The sequence below is a fragment of the Spermophilus citellus genome (genome assembly GCF_964194105.1).
Source record: "Spermophilus citellus genome assembly, chromosome: 6".
Lineage (NCBI taxonomy): Eukaryota > Metazoa > Chordata > Mammalia > Rodentia > Sciuridae > Spermophilus > Spermophilus citellus.
Window position 1 is genome coordinate 14,474,255 of NC_138187.1, and position 17,006 is coordinate 14,491,260.

The 17,006-nt window shown below is 40.2% G+C and overlaps 1 protein-coding gene across 1 annotated transcript; it reads right to left on the bottom strand.

Annotated features, from left to right (window-relative positions):
* Positions 1-880: 880 nt before the first annotated feature.
* Positions 881-6,941, bottom strand: THUMPD1 (THUMP domain 1 NAT10 acetyltransferase adaptor). The gene is made up of 4 exons (XM_081299888.1): positions 6,169-6,941; positions 4,606-4,780; positions 3,545-3,793; positions 881-2,604 (listed from the first exon to the last, which is right to left on the bottom strand). The coding sequence occupies exons 1-4, from the start codon at positions 6,397-6,399 to the stop codon at positions 2,195-2,197; spliced, it is 1,065 nt and encodes a 354-aa protein (XP_081156014.1). The 5' UTR covers positions 6,400-6,941; the 3' UTR covers positions 881-2,194.
* Positions 6,942-17,006: the final 10,065 nt, after the last annotated feature.

Genomic DNA, 17,006 nt, shown 5'->3' on the forward strand with positions numbered 1-17,006 from the left:
ATGTAGGGAGTTTTCACTTATGCTACTACCAAACTTTCTTAAATTGAAAAAGAATAGTCCCTTAATGTTCTCAATCTACACAATTTATATTATACTGCTCCTAAGTGTCTTCCAGCCTTTTTCAATCACTTTACCTGGGAGGGACCCTTGAAGACATTTTCAAATTCAGGTAACCCCTGCGGGAATACCTCATGGCATGAGTGTGAGCACTAAGTTGAAGGATGCTCTTATTTCAAACAAGTCCTGAGCTGAAAGACCAGAGTGGAGTTCTTTCTCTTCCTTCAGAGTGGAAACAGGAGAAGAAACACTACTTACTTTGGTTTTGCATTCCTTCCAGGCAGAAGACTTGTAATGTTTGCATTCTTCATTATGAAGTACAAGTTGCTGAGAAACATTTCAAGAGTTCCTTTGGCAACTCTTTAATTACTTTTCCAGAGTTAAGTTTCCTTCTAAATCTTAGATTCTTATCACTTTAAGAAAAAACTTATTCTCTAGGATCTTGCAGAAACTTTTTCATTACATATGCAATAGCAATTTCTGCTAAATAGGCTGCTTTCTACTGCCATTCTTCATTTTGAAAGCACTCAGCAAGTCCTGCCCTATTTTCTTGTTAAGTGCCGTAGTAATTCACTTTTCCACTCAAACATTCTTTACGAACTCTTCTTCTGATAAGCCACCAGGTATCTGTAGGTTGTATAAGATACATGTGCTCTTTGTCCCAAGTTTTAGTTGGGGATTTGCTTAACATTCTTGGCATAAATGAATCTTTAATAATAAATTAACCATTTTTGTAGCATTATTGAGAATTTTCTTCATCTCCATGTTGTTGATATCAGCACCTCGGTGAAGAAAGCAGTGTGCTGTATCGCCAACATCAGGATTTCTTTTTTTTGAAATGAGGCATAACTCTCACGGAGCCAAGCACCAAACATGGGGCACTAGTACAGATGACAGACCTTCTTTTTTTTTTAGGTACAATGATATAACTTAAAAATATATTGGCCTTTGTTTTAAGAGACTTCTAGCAGCAGAGAAAAAAAAAAAGGTTCATTTATTTTCATCATCATTTAGAAATCTTATAAATGCTACAGCAAAACAAATATTTGTGAAATCTGATGACTCAACCCAGGTAGAGGTTGCCGTTTCTCAGTTTAACTACACAAAACCTCTTTACCTCATGCAACATATCACTAAAAACTGAGAGAAAAGTCATTTCTATTTCTTATACTTGCCCCAGCACTGTAATGTTGATATTGTTAGATTTTCACCAACTACATAATTTTTTCTTTTCTGGGATCCAGTCTGCTACTAAATAATTTGCTTCCTAAACCTTTTCACTGAGTGTGATTTTTTTAAAACAAAAGTTTTACTGTTTTTGATATTCCAAAAGCTGTTAAACTAACCAATATCCTTGTCAAATGATTTAGTTACAACTGCTGGAGTTAACTGCTAGTAAGATGCATGCCACAGACAATGCCCACTGCCCAGGACAGCTTGGCTCACCGATCCATATCAAACCCTGGAGGAGGAGCTTTCACTGGAATGACAGAATCTCTTTGTTTGTCTGTTGTACTAGGAGATTATGATTCCTTATCACCAACTTTATCAGAAATGTCTGTAGATATAGGCCTGGAATGGTCCTCTTCTATCTCACCACCTTGCCTTCAAAAACTGCAGCAATGACCATAATACTTGTTCACAGCAAGCAAACATTATTCAAAGATAAAAATGACATAATAACTAAACAAGAAAGACAAAACTATAAAACAATCACAAAACAATTCACTTTTAATCTACAAAATCCACATTTTTGCAATGTTTAGAACAAAATGGCAGGGGATAGCTTAGTTGTGGCACAAAAAAAATTCCTTGCTTAGAAGGAAAACTTCCCTCTGATTTCTGTTTCTCAGAGCATATTCACTCCATAAAACAACTGGCAGTGCATATGGGGAGGCTGGGGAAGAGAAGAAGGGAGGAGCCCACACCTTTCTCCTACCCCCTCCCTGTGTGACAGCAGGTGGGCCCATACTCACACCAAGGGGGCTGAAAGTGCTCTGACAAAACTGCTAACAGGGCTGAAGGGTCACTGTTGATACTGTGAGATTAGCACTCTGCAGCACAACGTCAAATATTATAATTTCACATGGAACCCTGGTAGCATCTCACAGAACCTCACTGAGAAACCCACCTCCTCCTATGAGTGGTCATTTTCATTTGACTTGGATCCTTCCATGACTTGATCTGCAAGTTCAGGTTTAGCTCCTTCCTCATTCACCACTTGTGACTCAGGCTTGGGTTTTGTTTGCCCTGGCTCCTCGTTATTCTCTGGTACCACCTGCTGGTTATTTTTCCCTTCTGAGGGGTCATTTTGATTTAATTTGACATCAGATTCCAATTTCACTTCTTTCCCATTTCCTAGCTTTGGGTGAGGCTGGGATGGGTCTTTAGCACTCTTCACCACCTCCTGGAGATTATACTTTCTGAACAACATGTAATCTTTCACAACACTCAGGCAACAGACAGCTTTGATGATTTCTACTACCACCGTGTACTGGGGATTGGTGAGATCCACTTTATTTTCTGAATTAAGGCTGCCCACTATTCCTGTAATAAAAATAAGAACAACATTTAGGTTGAGAGGGATACCACCAAGCTTGATGGATATAAACAAATTCTCGTTCCTTTCTGTTGGGGATTTGTTAAACACAATATGTACTAGTCCATTCTTCTAGGTGAACCTGAATCAAATACCCTGAATCCTTTCAATAAATAAATTTGAATGAAGTTCTGAGACATTTAATTTTAAAATATACAATTGGCCCTCTATATCCATGGGCCTGGCATCCACAGATTCAACCACCTTAGCTCAAAAACTTTGGGAAAAAACTGCATCTGTGCTGAACACATAGACTTTTTTATTGTTATTATTTTCTCCTTATAGTATAATAACGGTTTATATATTTATGTTGAATTAGGTATTCTAAGTAATCTAGAGATGACTTAAAATATATGGAAGATGCGCACAGGTTGTATGCAAACACTACATCTTTATAAGGGACTTGGGCATCCACACTTTGGTATCCGTAGGGAATCCTTGGAACAATCTTCCAAGGGTAGGTAAAGACAAATATACTTTTTTCCAAAAGAAAATTCCAAACCTTAGTTTGGAAAGGAGTATCAGAAAATCTCATATTTAACTTACTGAAATAGGTTTAATATTTTAATATACTTGATTTACACTGAAAAAATTAAACCTTATATGTTAAAATAGAAGCCCTTGCTGGTGCGTAGGCACATGCCTGTAATCCCAGCGGCTTGGGAAGCTGAGATAGGAGGATCACAAATTCAAAGCCAGCCTTATCAAAAAGCAAGACACTGACCAACTCAGTGAGACCCTATCTCTAAATAAAATATGATATAGGGCTGAGGATGTAGCATAGTGGTTAGGTGCCCCTGGGTTCAATCCCTGGTGCCAAAGAAAAAGAAATCCTTAAACAAGTGTTTACCACTACATACCCATATAAAATCAGTAAGAGAAACATACCTGCCAGCTCTTTGATAACTTCTTCTCTATTCATGTGACTGTTATTTCGAGATTTGTAAACAATCTGAAATGTCCCTTTGTTTGGAGCTTTAAACCAGGGTTCCAAAAATGTTTCTGCATACTTTTTCATATCTTCTAAGAAAGCTTTGCACGTGCCTGAGATGGGTAACATTCGTAGAATAACTCGAGTCTTCTTTTTCTTGGTTTTGTACATATCCTGGAGAATATGATGCACCAATTTCTCAGGTTCTACAAGAAAACAAAAGATATCAGCACAGAACAAACAAGTTTTTCCAACTAGTATTTCTTCAGTGCCTACATTATAGCTGATATTTTAACATTTCATCATTACTGCTTTTGTTAAAAATAATTATTCATGTAGATTCTGGAGTTAATGTTTTTAATGCCCCAATTTATCTAACCACAATACCCTACTATGTTTTCCTATAACAATAGCACTACCAGAGTAACCAACATTAAACAGTAAACACTTTTTTACAAAAACAAAAAACTGCAAGTCACTTAAAAAGATTCGACTAATATATCAACTAATGAGTACACAAGTCTAGATCTCAGACCTGGGAAGACAGACTCTCTGAACGTTACAGTGCATTGTCATGAAGTGGTGGTCCTCAGGCTATATACAGTCTCTTTGGGAATGCTCAGTGTTTTCAATATTTTTTAAATTAGCTGACCACATTTTAAAATCTAAGAACTTCTCCAGATTTCCTTCATAAAATCTGGCTCTAATTCCCCAAAAGGCAACCATTGGCTGGAGCTGGGTAGCAACTGCCCCCTGCAGTCAGAACATGCACTTTCCTTCTGCCTAAAGTTACATACAAAGGAAATGGGGCAAAGCCAGGTTTCCACTCCTAAGCCAATGCTACTGTGCACCTCCTCATTCTACCTCTCTCTGTTCCTACTGCTAATATGGTCTACAAAGTTTGCAATAAAGTGATTAAAAGAGCCATGCCCATGAAGCCATTTAATAGGCAGTGTTCTCTGAGAAAGGGAGCTATCCAAATACTGTAGGATCAATGACGTTAGGGGTTTAGACACACCTATCCCAAGTGTTCTGATGAAGACTACATTATTCGCTCCACTCTCCACTGACTGGAATCTTCTTAGCCTCATCTCTGTAGAAGCTTTAATGTCACCAACTTCTTTCTTCAAGGCAGCTTCCACATCATCATCCTCTCCCTCACTTCCAGAGGGCTGCTGATCCTTATCTGTAAACTGTTCGCATGAAACCAATAGGTAGAAATGACACAACAGCTCATGTTTAAACACTATAATTAAATATTTATGTGAAACTCCTGGCGGCAGATGACTTAATGTTGACAGTCAAGTATTTTAAGAGACTGAGCAAACACTCCCTCCGAACTCTGAGGGAAGAAGGGAGTGCCCTCAGATTATGGTAGCATTTGAAAATGTTTTCAAAAACATCTTGACAGTCTGGCAAAGGAAACTGTGCTCATCAGATGGAGCCCATCAGGGTGGACCTTAACACCATCTCTAAATTTAATCTTTGTGCCTGACTCTTCTGTTGGTAAGATCAGAATGAAATAGTTAACAGAATTAAAGAACCCTTACTCCTGTTCTACTGAGGAAAAGGACAGAGTTTTTGAGAACTTGATCAAGGTACCATTATAGATGGGGCAGACATTCACCAGTTGCCCAGTTCTCTGCCCTAACAATGAGACCACCAATCAAACACTAATCGTGCACATTTAAGGAAACTGTATATATCCAGAATATACTTTATGTACATAAGCAACTTTCTAGCCAACCAAAGTACTATCATTTCTTAAATATAACTCAGCCAAATTAAATACTGTGCCTGTGCCCAGGTCCCAGAGCTAGAAAACAATAAGGCCCTCTGTACAATTCTTCTTCACTTTATTCCTCAGGGTATGTATGTGAATATTGATACAAATTCTAAGCCAATAATATATCATGACACCCACAATGTGATGGGGTAGTGAAATTTCAAGTGGTACTGGTTGAAAAAAAAAAAAAAGTAGCCAGGTGCAGTGGCACAGCCCTGTAATCCCAGCGGCTTGGGAGGCCCAGGCAGGAGGATCTCGCAGCAAATTAGTGAAGCTTTAAGCAACTTAACGACACACTTTCTCTAAATATAAAGGAGGGGAGATGTGTGGCTCAGTAGTTAAACGTCCCTGAATTCAACCCCCAGTACGGAAAAAAAAAATTGTGCTTTTTAAATATATTTTCTGTGCATTTGGTTAATAACTAGCATTAATATCAAACCCACTATTTTACAGATAATAACATGGCTTAGGGCAAATGCATTATTACAGACCACTTCACAAAGCTGTCGTGTAAAGAACATCTTTTGGCCTGCAGGAAGCACTCAATAAATGGGAGGTACTGTAATTAAAGATGGAAAGAAAATCACAAGATGACAGACTGCACGTCAGGCCAGACATCCACTGGCCAGGAGTCTGCAGGAGAGGCCAGGGCGAGGGCGCCGGGCCCAGGCGAGGCCACGCCCCCGCCTCCCAGCGCACGCGGCAAGTCGCGCGCATGCGTACAAAGGCAGCCGACCTTCCAACGTCCCTCCTCCCAGAGACCGGCAGGCCGGCTCGCCAGCACGAGACCGGTACCTTTTCGGGCCCGTACATGTCGTCGCCGTATTCGTTGAGCAGGCTGTAGGCCTCCTCCACGCACTTGCGCTCGTTCATGTTGCACGTGATGAGGATGCCCTGCAGCCCGGGCTCCAGCTGCCGCGGCCCGCCGGCGTCGCAGCGCCGAGCCCGCTTGGCCTGCACGTACTGAGCCTTTCCTTTGCGCTTCCCGCCACTGGGCTGAGGGAGCTGCTGGACGGGCTCCGCCATGGCGCGTGCGAGCCGAAGCAGAGAAATGGCGTTTCTCCGGGTTTCCTGGCGTCCTCGCTTTCGCCAGCGCGAGCTGATGACGTCAAGCGTGCGCCACGACGTCTGCCCACCTCCAGACCTTCCGCGCTGCGCGGGGTCCTGAAGGCCTCCCGATAGTTCTGTCAACTGTCCAAAAGACTTCCAGTAAATTTCATTTCCACCCAAATTTGCCAGAATATGTTTCTTTTGGCCTACAACCAAGAATGTTGAGTGGTGTTGAGTGTTTTACACTTTCTCTCGTCCTTTTAGCCCAGTCTCAACAACAGTCTTGGTAGCTGTGTTACCTTCTTTAAATTATTGAAAAGATGCCACTTTTGATGAATGTGTTCAGGAGTGAATGTTTGCCACATTCGCCCAAACTACCCTTCTGGTGCAAAGTTTTAACAGACTCGAGCTTCTACTGTAAGGGACCGGTGAAACGTCGGAGGAAGAGACCACCAAGAGACTGCCTCATGCAACAGCAAAAGGGTTTATTTGGGGACCAGCATGCTGGGGCTCAGAGCTCACTAGAGCAAAGAGAGAGAGCCCTGAGAACAGCTTAAGCAGAGCTTATATACTTTCCTTGGAGAGGGCAGGGAGGGAAGTTCATTGATGGGTCAGGGCGAGTAGGCAGTTTGCCTGCAACCGAGTGAGGGAGTGCATACTGCAGTTTGGCAGTTGGGGACAGCACATTCTGAGAACAAGATTAGCAAACAGTTCAGTTGGGGACAGCACATCCTGGGAACAAGATTTCAACAGTGTTTTGTTAAGCATATAGAAAAACAGAGTGACAAGTACCTATTTTATTAACCTTTCACTACAAAATCCTAAAAGAGGCAACCTGGTGAAAGGGCACTGCACTCACTGCCAACCAACGTTTGGTTCCAAACCCAGACCCACCACTATTTACAAAAGTATTAATGAATGATATGGAAAATAACAACCCCCTACCCCAGGAAAAAGGCAAAATAATGGGCTCTGGAGTCTGGACTTTCACCCTTTCCCAGCAACAATGGGTTTGGCACTTGCAACTGTTAACGCTGATTTGAGTTTTGAATTTGCACAAATGTTCCCCTTGACAACCTAGCCAAGGCATTTTTGCCATGATTCAAATCTCACTTGTTAAGATTCCAATGATGAACCCGGCCTAATTCTATTTTAAGATTGGGAGCCATTTCATCACAAAGTCATGACAAGTTTATTTCTGTTTTACTGTAAAATACTAAGATTTCTATTTGGCTTGACTATAGTTTGATTTTTTTTTTAAACTTGCTTGGGATTCCTGCCTGGGTTTTGAACTAACCAGCACAGTCTCACCTTGACCAGACAATGACCTTTCTGAAATCCCAGCTGTTCCTCATTAACTTTGATGTTGGAATCTGAGTTTGCTCCCTACTTTGATATTAAACAACATAGATCATAAACCTGCTGTCTGCCCTTGTATTAATCTTACCAGACCCTGTTAGCTGTAAGTTCCCAAGTCACCCGCCTTTGTGACTGTTTGTGCTATAAAAACCTTTACTTCTTTGTGAACTGTCACTGTTCTCTAGCTGGGTTTTGGTTGAGACAGGCCCTGGCCAGCTCTTTAGTACACAATAAAAGTTTGCTTTAAATTGGAGTTGGTGATATTTTCTTAGCATCATGGTTCAATACCCATCTCACTTAAACCCTAAAAATATCAGACCTCAGTTGTAATCAATCACCCTTTTCTCTCCTGAAACTGTGCCATTCCACTGCTTAATAAAGAAAGCTTGATGATCTATTGTGGTCTGTTCCCTGTTTGTTATTTTTGCTTTAAATGGCCATACTGCTTTTTGTTTCCACTTGTACATGCAGCACAGCTTTTACTTTGTGTAATTTCGTTGGTGGAGGTTGCATAGTATAGGCTTCTGGAGGTCTTCAGTTGCTTGTGAAGAATAGTCTTATTACAACGGATTTGGTGTCTTGATCCCGCTGAACCATACCAGAGGAGCTGAAAAAGGGCACTGGTTTCTCCCCACATTTATCCCTGTTCTGGCTGGATTTCCAACCAGCCAACCCACTTTCTCTGTCCTTAGGATAGTAGAGGTTAAACTATAGACGAAGAGTTAAGATGCATAGTTTGAGTCCCAAGCATATAAAAGTACTGCCTACTAAAGTGGTAAATCGGGAGGCAAACTTGAAAAAAAAATACATTTTTTTCATGGATGCTGACTGTGCCAGAAATATCCCAGTTAGCTGCTTAGTCCCTCGGTCTGTATTAGGATTATATGTATATATCCCCCCTAGGGTAACTGCCAATGATGCTTTCCTTCACTGCCTTCCCTGAAGCAGGCTCTTATTCCAGCTCTAAATAACTCAGTGTTTGTTATTCTTGATTGCCCCTCATGACTAGGTCATTATTTCACTGAGAGATTTCCTTGGTAATGTTGGATCAATTTTTGTAAACTTCCTACTTATGTGAATTTCACTTCCTTAGATTACCTACCAGTCACAAATAACAGCAGAGTGTCTATGATTGTGTTGCCAAAAGCTGGGTCCTTGTCCCCAATGCCTATCCAATAATGAGGACATGGTTTTGAGAAAAAGGAAAAGAAGGTTTATTGCTTTGCTAGCAAAAGAGAAACACAGGGGACTCCCAAAGGTTGTGATTCTGCCCATCAGCAGGAACAGGGGGCTTTTACAGAGGTGATTCAGAGAAAATGAGATTAGAGAGGAGACATCATGAAGGAGAAGATTAGGGAAAAGAAGATCATAGAGGAGAAGGTTGGGAAAAATAAAAAAAAAAAAAACATGTAAGTGTCAAAGCCACAAGGAATATAGTCAAAGCATCAAGTGAATTCCTGTTATAATAAGAATTTAGGTCAAGGGGTTGGGGTTGTAGCTCAGTGGTAGAGCACTTGCCCAGCACATATGAGGCATTGGGTTCGATCCTCAGCACCACATAAAAATAAATAAATAAATAAATAAATAAAAGGTATTGTGTCCATCTACAACAAGAAAAAATGTTTAAAAAAATTAGGTCAAATTTACTGTTCAATCTATGTGTACTTAAAAAAAAATGGCTATTTGGGCCAGGAGCAGAGGCACACGCCTATAATCCCTGCAGCTCAGGAGGCTGAGGCAGGAGGATTTCGAGTTCAAACCAGCCTCAGCAACTTACTGAGGCTCTGGAGAACTCAGCAAGTCAGGGATACTCTGTCTCTAATGAAATATTAAAACTGTCTGGGGGGGCTGGGGATGTGGCTCAAGCGGTAGCGCGCTAGCCTGGCATGTGTGCGGCCCAGGTTCGATCCTCAGCACCACATACAAACGAAGATGTTGTGTCCGCCGAGAACTAAGAAAAAATAAATAAATGTTAAAATTCTCTCTCTCTCTGTCCCCCTCTCTCTCACTCTCTCTTTACAAAAAAAAAAAAAAAAACTGTCTGGGGATGTGGCTCAGTGATTAAGTGCCCTTGGGTTCGATCCCTGTTACAAAAAAAAAAAAAAAAAGTTATTTGGGTGTTTGATTTTGACTTACAGAGGTCTGTTTGGGGGGATACTAGTATCATCCCAAATTTAATCCCCTAAATTCATTATCTGTCTCCTAATCTCTTATTTTGATGGTCCTTTGATATGTGTGATTTATTGAAAGATTTAAAAAAAAAAAAAAAAAAAACCTCACCCATCAGCCTGACCTCCCCTGTTGGAACCTAGCTCTGAGCCCACATGAGCTGGGTCTGGCCTTTGGCCTGGTTCTTGTGCTTTACGAGCTACTGCCCTGCCCCGCTGGGTGTCCAGAACTCCTAATCCCTGCCACCTCCAGTTTGTTTCATTCCACCACTTTGCAATGTTGACAGGTATGCTTCTCTGAGGCCCACGTGGGATTTTGTAGGTCTAGGTTCTTGAGGCCAAAAGTGAATGAATCTCTCCAGTTTTCTCCATTTTTATACTCCATCTGTACAGGTATGAGTCTCCATAAAACTTTTCCTGGTGTTCTATGGGTACAACTTTCCCACCCATTTGAGGTTTGGTTAAATAATCTATGCTTAAATGTTTTTGAAAGCTTCTAGATTATCCTCCTGGCTTCTAACTTCTACTTCACTCAATGCTCTAAGGACTGAATCTCCAGTGGCAGAATCTCAGACAGTTCAGTAAGTTAGAGATCCCTTATAAAAGTTAGAGATGGTTGCAGGAAGAAGCTGACTTCACACTCCTTGGTTAATAACCCCCTCTGTCCTGTAGAGGACAACAAAAGAGAGGTCTGCAACCCAATAGGATATTCCAAAGATATGTGAATATCTGGTGCTTCACAGGGACCCCCCACAAGCTATCTGAGCTTGAACAGGTAGACTTCACAGTCAGGATTAAAGTCACAGCCAGTGAGTTTGCCCCCTTATCCTGATCTCTTTCCTTTACCCTCAACAGGGAGGATCTAGAGCTTAGCAGAAGGAATAGGAAAAGGTCAGAGGCAGATAAGGCCACTTGACTCCATTCCAGGTGCTGGAATGGGAGTATCAAAATGGTGAACACACACCCTGCCACTGCAAGTCCCCAGAAGTCCCCCTTCAACCCATGAGGGAGAGATAGAAACAAGTGCAATGGATATTGAATTTGAGATTAAAATTTTTGAGTGGATAAACTCTTTTGATAACTGAAAATAGCTGAGAGTTATAGAATATCCCATGAAATCATGAAGAGGTAGAAAAGGGATATTAGTTATATAAGGGGAAAAACAGAAATTGGAAAAAAATAGTTTTGAGTTAAAACTTGTTTGAAAAACTAGTTACATTTATCTGTGTCACCTACCATTCCTCCTACGCACACACACAATGCTAGTGTTTGCAACACATTTATTTGACATCATTTTGTATCTTTTATTTTTGATCAAGTGCATGCATAATTTTTATAAGTTAAAATGAAATGTCATTTCTTGATGTAAATGTACACCAAAGTATTTCTCTTTTTTTTCCTGGATCTACAGCTAGGGTAATTTCTCCACCCCCTGGAAGTGAGATAAACTTTAAAATCTTTACCTTTTAGAAATATATGAGGAAGTATTTATTAATAAACATCATTAAGTGATATAATATATAGGTTTGTTTCAAAATAATGCAGAGAGCGAGGAGTTGGTGGGGATCTAAATTGGCCATATATTTATACATTTACTGGAGCTGGGTACACAGGAGTTTCACTAGACTACTCTAACTCCTTGTATATCTTTGAAATTCTTTCACAATTAAGGAGAGCAACAGAAGAGAAATGCAGATACAGATATGGAAATAGAGAAGTAAAAGCTACAGATATAGACAACTATTTTGGGGAATTTTCTTGTAAAAAGGAGAGGAATGGAATAGAAGATGAAGGGGGACAAGTGGCCCAAGAGGTTTTATTTTAATTGGAAGATACTGCCATGTTTTTATGGCTGAGTGTCTTTTTAATAACTACTGCTCCATAGAGTCTACAACTCCTATTCCAAACAAGAGGAAGAAATTGATGATGCAAAACAAAGGAGGAGTCATTAGACGAGTAACGTCTTTGATTAGGAGACAGAAGATGCTATCAAGTGTACAGTGGAAAAGGTGGCCCAAGCCAGGACCTTAAGCAATTCATCCATCATCACTAGAAAGGACACAGAGTTCTAGAAGCACTGGTTAACTAGGTGGTAGGGGGTTGAGAACATTGTTCTGTCACTGACAGAAAGGAGATCAGAAAATGAAACATTAGAGTTGGGGTGGATCATTCCCACGATGACAGGTCGCCAGGAAAGGAGGACACAAATTGCAACTGAGAAAGATCTTGAGGCAAAATAACAAGAGTAAAACTCCGTAGAACAGGACATATTGTATTTCAGATTAAGATCTGACATGGAACTAATACCATCGAAACAACTCTGGCTGAAGTTAGTCAGTTTCATTAACAAAGAATACAGAATATGGTTGCCTAGTCCAAAGATTAACATGCTGAGCAGATAGCCCAGTTCAAAAGTTCAGCTGTGGACATCTGAGGTCTGATTAATAATGGTCTCCCAATTATATTTTAAGAGCCCCAAGTAAAAACTACTCTATTTTATTTTTTTTCCTTGACATTTCCCCCTTTTAATCAAAAACTTTCAACTTAATTATTAGAATTCCCACCTTGCTGGAATGGATCTGTTCCAGGAAGTCATTTCCTCATCAGGAGGTATACTTGACATCTATGCTACTGAAGCAAGTGTACAGGCTGCTAGGGCAGTTTGAGCAACAAGAAGTTCACTGAAAAACCAGAGCTTCAGGCAGATCAGAAATTATTTGAAAACATCCAGTGGGGCCATGACTTGGTGAGTCTTTTCTACCATTACATTGGTTTTAGTAGCAGTTCTGAGGCATCAAGATCTTCAAAGGGTGAGTAATTCGAACACAGAGAAATAGAACAGGCAATAACAACCAATTTTGGATTGACTTGTAATCCTCCTAATGTTGGGGGGGGGGATTATCTTTTCCTTACCCATAATGAGGTACATAGCTGAGGCCCCTAAAACAAAAGGTAGATTGACAAAAGAGGTGCATACAAATTTATTTAATATAAGTTTCACATGACATGAGAGTCTTTGGAAACCCAGGTAAACTTGTGCATTGTAATTCTAGGTTTGGTGAAGAGGTAGTTAGCCATGGAGAAGTAGTTGGAGACAGGGGTAAGATCTAGTGTAACTAAGCTGAAGAGAACTAGCAAGGTCCATTAGATTCTTCTTTATGTTCCTGTTCCCTCAGAAGTAAGAATATTCCTTTCCTCTGTGTATTAGGGAGGGCATTTTGCAGTCTTAGTTATTATAACAGAATACTTGGAGCTACATGATTTTTAAAGAATAGAGATTTATTTAGTTCAGGTTCTAGAGATTGTGAATTCCATGAGTATGGAGCTGGTATCTAATGGGGGTCATTATGCATAATAACATAATAACTGCATAATAATGCGAGCTTTGGTCTCTCTTCCTTTTCTTATAAAGCCACTAATGCTCGTAAGGGGCAGCTGTGCTCTTGACCTCATCTAATTCTAATTACTGCTCAAAAGCCCTACCTCTAAATAGTATTAGCATATGAATTTGGAGATTAAGTTTCTAATAAATTAATTGGGGGGTGTCACATTCAAACGATAGAAGTCTCAAATGAGAATCTTATGACTTGCTTCCTCAGAGAAGGGTAGGGGGAAGGTAAAACTGTTCTTTCTGTCTTTCCTGTTTCCTCAAATGTCAATAGGCCATATTTGTGGTTAGCATGTTCTGAACCCCATCAAGAACTTTGATCATAGTAAGGAAATTCTTCTCTATTCACATTTTACTTTTTTTTTTAATAAGATACAGGTTTATCATAAGTGAGTGTTAAAATTCATCAACTTCTTTTTCTATCTTCATTAAAATACTCACATGTTGTTGTTTTTTTCTCCCTTCTTGGATAAACTCAAACTGGTCATAATATATTTCTGGTTTTTATGGTCAGTGATTTTGGTTTGTTAATAATTTATTTTGGGTTTTTTATTTGTGCTTGGAGAGTATCATAGTTTGCCTGTGTTTTTCTTTTTAGTGGGTGTTCTTGTCTGATTTTGCTAAAAATTTTATTCTAATCTCAAAGAGTAAAATGAGAGAGCTTCTAATTCTGGGAGGATGGAGTAGACATACTTTTCCCTATTTTTCCTGCTAAGTACAACTACAATTTCTGGACGTTGATATAAAACATAAGAACACTATGGATGGTGTAGAAAAGCAAGGCACACGGACTATGGACATTGGTCCCCAAGGAGCAACACAGCTGTGAGTCTGTGGATCTTCTTTTTGACTTCTATGTCCTAGACTTGGGAATTGAAGAAGCCAGGAAAATGGAAAAGCCAAGGATACAAACCAGAGAAGACCTCACCCCCCAGAAAAGCATCTTTCTTTAGCCAGGGATCAGGGAGCAGCCTAGCAGACAGAAAACTAGTAAATAATAGCTACAAACAACACAGGAAAAAACGAGTGAATGAAACTAAAATGGGGTTTGGGAAGGAGCCTCCTCTATCCCAATGTATTCCAGGAAAGGCAGATCGGGAAGCTTAGACTTCTACCCTTATGAGTCTATAACTTGAGGTGACCCAATACCCTCTGGCAGGGGTGACAGAGAAGGCCACCTAAAAATGGGACAGGTGAGTGTCAGTGGAGTCTACACAACAAGGAACTCCCCAACTCAGGTGTCACTGAAAGCTGAGCAGAGAACTTCGGTTTGTATGTTCACTCAGCCTTAATGAGCTGGCCTTTCCTCTGTCAGGGCAGTGCCAAGAATACCAGGTAAAACAGAAGTTTTATGTGAGATCCATATCTCATTAGATAAGAGTAAAACTTTCACATTTCAATCAAAAATGACTCTCCACAAGAACCAAGATGATCGGGCTGGGGATGTGGCTCAAGTGGAAGCGCGCTCGCCTGGCATGCGTGCGGCCCGGGTTCGATCCTCAGCACCACATACCAACAAAGATGTTGTGTCCGCCGAGAACTAAGAAAAAATAAATAAATATTAAAAAAAAAAAAAAGAACCAAGATGATCTCAAACTGAATGAAGAAACAGCCAAAGTAAGCCCACACCGAGCTGACAGAGGTGTTAGAATTATCTGGTAAAGATTTTAAAGAAGACATTACAAAAAAGCTTCGACAATCAGGCAATTACAAATATGCTTGCAACAAGCTGGACGTAGTGATGCATGCCTGTAATCCCAGAAAAATTGGGAGATTGAAGCAGGAGGATCACAAATTTGGAGGCCTTAGCAACTCAGTGAGACCTTGGCTCAAAATGAAAAATAAAAAAAGGTGTGGGATATGCCTTGGTGGTAGAATGCCCCTGAGTTCAATCCCCAGTGCCACAATACATACATACATACATACATACATAAACAAACAAACAAACAAACAAACAAACAAGCTCGGTACAAATAAAAAATAATGAAAAGAACAAAGTCTCAGCAAAGAAATAGAATATAATCAAGATGAACTGGGCTGGGGATGTGGCTCAAGTGGTAGCGTGCTCGCCTGGCATGCGTCCGGCCCTGGTTCGATCCTCAGCACCACATACAAACAAAGATGTTGTGTCTGCCGATAACTAAAAAACAAAATATTAAAATTCTCTCTCTCGGGCTGGGGATGTGGCTCAGCGGTAGTGCGCTGGCCTGGCATGCGTGCGGCCCAGGTTCGATCCTCAGCACCACATACAAACAAAGATGTTGTGTCCGCCGATAACTAAAAAATAAATATTAAAAAAAAAATTCTAAAAAAAAAAATAAAATTCTCTCTCTCTCTCCCTCTCTCTTTAAAAAAAAAAAAGATGAACTGCATATAAATTTTAGAACCAAAAATTCAATAAAAGAAATTTTTAAAATTCAGTGGATAAATGTGATGTTATAAAATATACATTTGGTCTTCATCCCTGTTTCCTGGCACACAACTCCTAAACCTTCGGGATCTCTTATGTGAGAACTGCATTTTTGTATGCTAGTGAGATGTCTGGTGATGTCTGGTAACTCAGGGCTTCTGGATAGCTATAGAACTTGGGCTGTTTGCCAGGAAAATCAATGGTACCATCCCTCCCATCCCATCCCATCCCATATTTCCACCTCCTGGGAGGAGAGAGTTGCTGAGGGTTGAGTTTATCACCAATGGCCAATGATTTAATCAATCATGCCTGTGTAATAAAACTTCCATAAAACCCCAAAAGGACAGGATTTGGGGAGCTTCCAGAGACCTGGACATGAGGAATTTCTGGAAGCGCAAAGCCTAAGAAGCACTGTACCCCTTCTCCCATCTGTTTCATCTGGCTGTTCATTTCCATCCCTTTATAACAAATGAATACATGTAAGTCAAGGGTTTCCTACTGTTCTGTGAACCATTCTAGCAAATTAATTATACCCAAGAAAGGAATCAGAGGAACCCCAGTTTAATATAGGTTACAGTCAGTATTAAAGGTTAAGCTTGAGACTTGCACCTGGCATCTGAAATAGGAGGCAATCTTCTGGGCTTGAGCCCTAATCTGTGGGATCTGCCACTATCTTCAGGTAGTTAATGTAGAATTAAATTGGAGTATGGGACTCTCGGCTGGTATCTTCTGCTAGTGAGTTGCTTGGTGACTGGGGGTTTAGGGGGGAGTAACCCTATTGTGTTGAGTGGTGTGGAAGAGTAGGAAAAAAATGTTTTTCCTATCTCTAATAATGGGATCAACATTAGAATGAAGAAACATGAGAAAAAATTCAGTGAACTGGAAGATAGAAATTGCCCAACCTGAACAAGAGAATGAAACTAAAATGGGGTTTGGGAAGGAGCCTCAGGGACCTGTGGGATTATCACAAAAGATCTATGAGGGGGCAGAAAAATTGCTCCAAGAAATAGTGGCTGAAAACATTTCAAATTTGGGAAGAGACAAAAATTACAGAATTCAAGAATATATAAAAAGAATCATATACCAACAATAAGTGGAGTTTATTCCAAAGAAGCAAAGCTGGTTCAATAGTAGAAAATCAATGAATGTAATTCACCTTATCAATAAGATAAAGAACAAAAAAATCACATGATTACATTAATTGATGCAGAAGAATTGCCAAAATCTGATATCTATACATGATAAGTTCAGAAAAGTA